The 8,276-nt window shown below is 18.4% G+C and overlaps 2 protein-coding genes and 1 non-coding gene across 3 annotated transcripts, besides 5 other annotated features; 2 read left to right on the forward strand and 1 right to left on the reverse strand. All coding sequences in view use genetic code 6, as the record gives it.

Annotated features, from left to right (window-relative positions):
* The first annotated feature begins 2,826 nt into the window (after positions 1 to 2,826).
* IMG5_116240 lies at positions 2,827 to 2,899 on the forward strand. Its single transcript has one exon. It is a non-coding gene; the product is annotated as a tRNA-Thr (tRNA).
* A 1,494-nt stretch (positions 2,900 to 4,393) lies between these two features.
* Positions 4,394 to 6,319, reverse strand: IMG5_116250 (hypothetical protein; the record flags this gene model as incomplete). Its single annotated transcript, XM_004034636.1, has 4 exons — positions 5,941 to 6,319; positions 5,576 to 5,886; positions 5,147 to 5,509; positions 4,394 to 5,064 (listed from the first exon to the last, which is right to left on the reverse strand). The coding sequence occupies exons 1-4, from the start codon at positions 6,234 to 6,236 to the stop codon at positions 4,394 to 4,396; spliced, it is 1,641 nt and encodes a 546-aa protein (XP_004034684.1). The 5' UTR covers positions 6,237 to 6,319.
* Positions 5,911 to 5,939: a microsatellite.
* An 847-nt stretch (positions 6,320 to 7,166) lies between the features above and the next one.
* IMG5_116260 (hypothetical protein) lies at positions 7,167 to 7,778 on the forward strand. Its single transcript, XM_004034637.1, has one exon. It carries the CDS (start codon positions 7,376 to 7,378, stop codon positions 7,697 to 7,699), a length of 324 nt encoding a protein of 107 aa, XP_004034685.1. The 5' UTR covers positions 7,167 to 7,375; the 3' UTR covers positions 7,700 to 7,778.
* Positions 7,779 to 7,918: 140 nt separating this feature from the next.
* Positions 7,919 to 7,948: a microsatellite.
* Positions 7,949 to 8,017: 69 nt separating this feature from the next.
* Positions 8,018 to 8,049: a microsatellite.
* Positions 8,018 to 8,050: a microsatellite.
* Positions 8,019 to 8,048: a microsatellite.
* Positions 8,051 to 8,276: the final 226 nt, after the last annotated feature.

Consider the following 8,276-nt stretch of genomic DNA (forward strand, 5'->3'; position numbering starts at 1 on the left):
AGATGAGCTACTTAGATAGGGAAAAAATATCTATAATAAATAATATAAAACTTAAATAGTAAAAAATAATAGCAGAAGAATTAAAAAAACTAATACTAATGATAATAATAATATTTTTTAAATATTTATTTATCCTTATTAAATAATAACATTAGTCAATAAACTTTTATTGAAATTAAAATTTAAACTTAATTTATAAATTTTAATATTTTTAAATGATATATAAAATAAAATTAATGTTATCCTAAAATTTTTTATCAATTATTAAAAAAAAAAAAATAAGTAAATATATTTTTAAATAAATTGTAAAATTTACATATATAAATAAATATTTTTTTTCTTCAAATTTTAGATTTTATCTATCGATTGCAAATATTACAATACATAACAATTAAAAAGTGCCTACATTTTTACATTAATATATTATTTTTCTTTTAATAATTATTTTGATTATTATTAATAAAAAAAATATTTTAATTGTTGTTATTGTTTTTCTAATTAGTTATAGTATTATTTTTATTTTTTTCAATTTTATTTATATCTTTATCTTTATTTAATAGTTTTTTAAATTTTTCCATATCAATATTTTAATTTTAGTTATTTACTGTCTAATAAAAATCATTTTAATTATTATTTTAATTTAATATATCTGTTTTTTAAAATGTTTATTATAATGTATAATTTATTTTGTGCAAATCTATATTTTTTTATCTTTATTTTTAAATATATTAACTTTTATTTGTATCTTTTTAAACTAATCCACTATTATTATAATTTAACTTTTTTTTTTTATATAAAAAATAAAAATTAAATAGGTATGATTTTTTACAGTGTTTACAAAACTAGTATTAAACTAATTTTATAATCTTTAATCTTAAGTAAAATACTTTAATTAAATAATATTTATAAAAAATAATTATTTTCTTAATCAATTTAAATTTAAAAATTACATTTACATCATTTACATTACTATAGTATTATTTACTTTCTTTAGGAGAAATAGACCTATTTTTGTTTAAATTTAATATTTTTTCTTTGCTAAGTAAAGGCCTTCTTTCTTTCTAAAAAAAATTACAATTCTTATTTACATGTTCTTCAATTTTTTTAAATAACTAGCTTTTATCAGAGGCAAATTAAAGCCTCTATATATTATTTTAGGGCGTATTTCTAATAAATTTATTTGATAAGTTTTTTTAACTTGATTATTATCTTTTTGCATTAGAAATAATATTTCTTATATATATTTTTTAGTTTTATTATATGTTTTTACTAACCCTTTTTTATTATATTTCTTGAAATGTTCTTGAATATTCATTACTTTATTCTCTTGATATTTTTTCTGATTTATCATATAAATCAGGAAAGTTTATATAACTTTCATTCTATATTAATCGATTTATTATAGTTTATTATTTATTGTTATCTGATCTATAAATATTCTAATTGCATAAAGATTTTGATCTTTAATTCATTATTTATTTATTTTGATTTAATTATATCTGTTATTAAAATTCGTTTATATCATTTTTAAGATTATTATCTTAATCAAATTAACCTTTTATATATTGGTTTACTGTATTCTATAAAGGAATTTTTGTATCAAAGTTTTAAAATGTTATACTGTTTTCATGTATGTTTTTAGAAATATCGCTCATTGTCTATATAGTCTTTACTTTTACAATAATTATTATTATATTTTTTTCGTTAATATATTTATATTTATATATATATATATATTATTATTATAAAATTTATATTATTATTAACGTTAACATTAAATATTTAAAACTCCTTCGTATTATTATAACTATTTGCATTTTTTTATTATTTATCTTTTATAAATATATATTTAATAAATTAATAAATCTTTATTTTTTTATATTTAACTATAAAAATACATTTGTGTAATGAAAAAATTTAGATTAATTTTACTTATAAAATAAAATAAATATTTAACAAATGGATAATGATGAATTCCTTTTATATAGTTTTAAAGTAATTACTTTTTTTATTTTGTTTAATTATTGAATTCGATATATTTATATTTGATATTAAATATAGATACATAATGTTTAAGTATACAAAAATTTAAATTTACAATTGAGGAAGACACTAAATTATTTTTATAAAAACATAGTGTGGTAAATAAATTTAATATTATTTATTTGTAGTATATAATAATATTTTATATAAGTATTTTTAAAAGTAATGAATAATATAAATACTTAAAAATAAAAATATAATCAAATTTAAAGAAAAAAAATAAAATATATATTTATAAATTATAAATTTAGGTATTTTTAATTTTTTTAAAAATTTTTATGATCTTTAGTTTATTTTCAAAGAAACTTATATAAATGTTCATAATCTTAATATAATTGAAATCGACTATAAGTTTTTAAATTATATAACAGTTTATGAAAAAAGAAAAATATTTTAATAAGGGCAATTAACATATAATTGAATACTAGTATATTAAAAATACAAATATATAATAATATTTTTTTTATTATAGATATTTTATAAGCACTAATTTAAAATATGCAATTAAATATAAATATACAGAATATTTAAAAAGGATTGAATTTTTTTAATAAATTAAAACAATTATAAAATATAAATAATTTATGACATACCTGAGATATTATAAAGTGTAAATATTTTTTTTTATTTTAACAAAAAATAAAAAATATTATTAATATATATATAAACATTGTTTTTTTTTTATTATATTTATTAAATAAATAACTCTTATATAAACTACACATAGAACATATCTTTTCTCATCAGAAATATTAAAAAATGATTAAAAAAATAAATTAATAAGCTGGTATAGCACAGTGGTTAGTGCATCTGCCTTGTAAGCAGAAGGCCGTCGGTTCGAATCCGACTATCAGCTCACTTTATTTTTATTTATTTATTTTTTTTAATTAAAAATATATTTATAAAAAATAAAAAAATAAAAAAAAAATTTTTATTGTTTATTTTTAAATTGTTATTGTTTTTATAAATATATAAAAATAATAGTCTTAATGATTGGATATTCAAATTTTGTATATTTAAAAATGTTTGAACCAAATCCTATTTTAGATAAAGAAGGGGATTTTTATGATTAGAAGATTTAAATTAAATATTAAGAATTACCTAATAAAAATTATGAAAGTTAATATTTGTTTAGATTAAAGGAAAATTAAAAATAATGTAATTAAATAATAAATATAAATAATTTTAAATCTAAATCTTAAATTTAAAAGAGAAAAAATTAAGATGAATTTGTAAAAAATAAGTCATATAAAAAAATATATAGCTTTGAAATAAAATATATCATTTATTTATTTTTTTTTAAAAAAAAAGAGAAAATAATAAAAAGTATAAACATTAATATAATTCTTTAAGTTAAAAAGATACAAGAATAATTAATTTTATTTAAAAAAATAATAAAGACAGTGTATAAAATAATTTAAAGAAACCAGAATATGATATATTCTATGAATATGATGAAAACGGCAATATAATATCATAAAAAAAATACATAAAAATGAAAATCGATGGAAAATATTTTTTAGTAGAAATAGGAGACTAAGGTTAGGTTTTATCAAAAATAACAATATAAGAGGGAGATATATTAAAGAAAAAATAAAATGATGCACAAAAAAGAAAAAATTTGTTTTTATATAAATAAAAAATGGCAAGTTAAAAATCAAATAGAGATGAATATTTAAATAGTTTGTTAAAAAAGTAAACCAATTATGCATTTAATTAACCTAATTTAACCAAATCAATTTCATTTTAAGATTTAATAAAATTGAAATCCATATTTTTACCATAAAAAGAGGAAATATTTAAAGCATATTCTAAAAAATTAAATTAAAATATTATAAATAAATAACATACAAGTACATTTTTAACTGATAATAATATAAATAATAATACTGTATCAAACTATAATATTTAGCAATAAAATTACAAAAAAAAGTGTAATATTTTCTAACAAAAAAAGTATTTAACAGACTCAAATAAATCTACATATGGAAGTTTATCGGTAAATAATTTTATTTCAAGGCCCTAATCATCAAATTGTCAAATTAATTATAATAAAATAACTATGGTTTCTAATGAATATTTAAGTAATAAAAAAACTGTTGTTTTATATAGACCAACTTCGGTTTAGAAAAATAATTTCTATAGTGAAGGTAAATAGAATTTTTTTTGTAAGATTAATTATTAAACTTTAAGTAAATTATATTAAGATTTTTAAATTAAAAAAAAATTGTAATGATATTATTTTTTATTTTATTTTTTACAGTTTTTATTAAATTTATACATTTTATATTTTTAAAAATATTTTTATAAAAGAAAGATATAATTTCAGTAAAAATTTTTTTTTTTTTTTTCAGACAATAATATCTTTTTGATTTTAAATTATATCTTCGGTTCCATTATTAGAAATATTAATATTGCTTCCTTGATAATTTTAGAATTTTCCTTCTTTCAAAATAACTACACCAGCTTCCCCTCCTCTCTTATTTTCAAAGACTATACTATAAACTTATTTATATTCCTTAACGAAATAAATAGTTATTCCTTCTAATAAAATTTTAGGAAATTCATGAATATCACTCATATTAGAATAAGGACAAATAATGGTATCAATATTAAGAGTTTTAGCACCAATCACTTTTTACAAAAGTCCTCCGATTTTGCAAACTTCTCCTAATGGGGAAAGTTCTCCTGTCATTGCTAAATTTGCAGGAACGGAAATTCCCATAGCTAATGATAAATAAGCAGTACAAATAGCAATACCAGCTGAAGGGCCATCTTTAGGAACTGCTCCAGACATGAAATGTATATGGATATTATTTTAAGAAAGTTGTTTTTTTTATTCTTCATTGAGAAAATTAAAAGCATTTATTTTGGCTATTGTAAGTGATTCTTAGAGTACTTATTAAAGATTTCCACTTGAATTAAATGTTCCCTTTTTTTCTGTTTAAGAATAATCATAAACACATTCAATTTTCATTACATGTCCTACAAAACCAGCTACACTTAATATATTTATAACTCCTTTTTTATTTAAAAAAAATATAAAATTATTTATTTATTTACATATATATTTTTAGTATTTTTTGTTAAAAAAATAAAATACCTGGTGGAAATTTTTTGTATAATCTTGAATCACTTTCTGCATCAAATAATGGAACTCCTAAATATTTTTTTATGTTTTCTAATTAATCTGATTTATGGGTAAGATCTAATATAGGTAAATTTAATTAGTTTAAGTTTTAATCTGTTAATATAGTTTAATATTCTATATTTTATTTTTTCTCTTAGGTTTCTGGTTATTCTAATTATTATTGCTATTATTCTTTTTCAATGTCTTATTATTAATATATTTATTATATCTAAGTTAATTAAGGATTTTTTTATAAAAGTTCCACTGCATATTTTCTTAAAAGGGTTTCAAAGCATCTTTTAAGCCCTCTAACTCCAGGTTCATCATAACACCAATCTTTTTTTTTTTTTTTTTAAAAAAAAAAAATCAATTTTAATATTTATTTATTTATTTTCTTCTTACTTTTTATAATAAAGGATATTGTTTATTCATCGACACTTAAAAGCTTTTGATTAATTCCGTTCGCCTATAATGCTTTTGGGATTATATATTTTTGAGAAATTTAAATTTTCTCTTCTTCTATGTATGCAGGGATATCAATAATTTCAAGTCTATTTTTAAGTGGTTCTAACATGTTAATAATATTATTAGCAGTTAAAATGAAAATACTATTTGAAAAATCAATTTTAATATCCATATAATGATCTGTAAAGTTTGAATTTTCTTCCGGATTTAAAATTTCCATAAGAGAATAATAAGGATCGGCACCCATACTATCAAATAACAATTAAAATAAAATAAAAATATAAAAATATAAAAATAAAAACCCAGATCTAGAGATTTTATCGATTTCATCTAAAATAAAAACTGGATTCATAGTTTAAGCTTTAATTAATTCTTTAACAAAAACTCCTGGTTAGGAATCTACATAAGTTCTTCTATGACCTTTAAAGAAGGAAGGATCTGAAATACCAGCAAAACTTATAAATCTGCTTTCTTTTTACAAAGCCTTAGCAACTGCTTTAGCAATAGAAGTCTTACCAGTACCTGGTGGTCCTTAAAGTAATAAAATAAATCCTTTACTTCTTGCATGAGTATTCTTTATTTAATTAACTGCAATCATTTCAATTATTCTTTCTTTGACTTTATCCAATCCATAAATTTCATCATTGAGTACATTTTTAGCATATTATATGTTCCAGTTAGCTGGTGTATATTTATTCCATGGAACACTGAATACTTCATCTAGATAGGTGCTTATTTATGATATTCGCTAGAGTTTTTATCCATTTAGCTGAATCTTTCAATTTCCTATCTTACTTTTTCACGAGAAGGAGTATCTTCTATTAAAGGAAGCTTCTTTGTGTAATTTTCAGTTTATTTATGGACTTAAGATGTCTTTTCGCCAGCGAAAACATTACCACCAGAACCTGAATAGGAAGCACCACCAGCCCCTTAATTATTTTATTTTTGATCATTTAAGTATATTTATTTAATGTACTCCATTGCATATCTGGCTCGGGTTTAATATTGCATTCTTATTAAAGACTCGTCGGCTTGTTTAAAGTTTCGGTTTACTATTTCCATTATTTCCATCAAAGATTCTAAATGTTGTCTAAGAAATAGAACTCTTTCAATTAAACTTTTACTTTGTAATATACTTTAGATTAATATGTTCATATTTTCTTTTATATATCTTGATAACAATATTTATGTTCCCGCAATTATCTATACAAAATATAATATATATGCATGTTTTTTTATTTGAATTTAAAATAATATATATGTTATTTAAATTACTTAAAATATAATTTTATCAATAATATCAGGTGTAACATTTTATAAATCAGCAGTTTCAATATCTTGAGGTGCTGAAATATCAATTTTTTCATAAGAAATTGACTTTTTAATATGGAAATAGGCAGTTCTGATTGCTGTTAGTTCTTTTACATATTAAATTTGGAAAGAACTTTTAAAGATTTCTTATCATCTTTAAATGGAATTGTTTATGCATAAATACCATTATCAGTTACTTATAGTTCTATTATTTTTACTCTACGAGACATCTTTTTAGGTTGTAGTTCGAGACTTACTTTCTGTTAAGTTAAAAAATTGTTGTTTTCTTTGTTTTTAGAAAATTGCTTCTAAATTGTTTTTGCGACTGATTTTTCTAATTCTAGACCTATTTAATATATATTGTCCTAATCACTTAATATAAAATATGCCAAATCATGATTTATTTCAGTCAATTTACCTGTTTACATGTCACAAGGAATTTCTAATAAGGTAATATTGGTAATTAGGATGAAAATATTATATGTGTTTAAGGTTTTATAGCTTTCTCCTCTTCTGTTAATTCTGTATCTTTCCAGTTTTTTAAAGGAATTATTTTTAATAAGGGTTAAGGTTTTTAGTTATTATTGGGGTTATTATTATTGTTTGGGTTTTGGTTTGTTATATCATTTGGATTATTGTCGTTTGAGTCAGGTTAGTTGTTATTTTCTGAATCATCTTGGGATTAGAAAAAATTTATTTATTGACTTGTTGTTGAAAAAAAGGATTTAGGTTAATAAATAGAAGAGTTGATGTTTATTTATTTTGATATAAGATTTATTTGTAATTTTTAGTTAAATTTATTAAGAAGGCTTGTTGTTTTTTTTAAGTTTCTTAACATTTTTTTATTTTATTTTTTCTTTTTTCTTATTATTGGAAAAGGAAGTATATATATATATTATATTTTTATTTTTATTTTTATAAATTAAAAATAATATAAAGTTAAAAAATTAATTTGTATTATATTCTTTATTTATTTTTTTTATATTTTTTTATTTTTTTCTAAGAATAGTTAATAAATTATATATATATATTTTTTTTTATTATTATTATATGGGAATTTTCTAGACCTTTTTTTGTTTTTTTTGTTTTTTTTTTTTTTTTCATAATTTTATTTACCTTTTTTTCTATTTTTATTTTCGGGAGAGGATGTAAATTTAATTATATTTCGTCTACCAAGAAAAACCAAATTAGTTAAATGTTGTTTTGTTTTTTTTCTTAATCATATATGCATTTTTTAAATTTAATTATTTATTTTTATTGCATATTTATATTTAAATATATATAAAAAAAAATTATATTAATTTTATTTTTTGTATATATGTAATAT

This window comes from Ichthyophthirius multifiliis (genome assembly GCF_000220395.1).
Source record: "Ichthyophthirius multifiliis unplaced genomic scaffold scaff_1120509250943, whole genome shotgun sequence".
Classification (NCBI taxonomy): Eukaryota; Ciliophora; class Oligohymenophorea; order Hymenostomatida; genus Ichthyophthirius; species Ichthyophthirius multifiliis.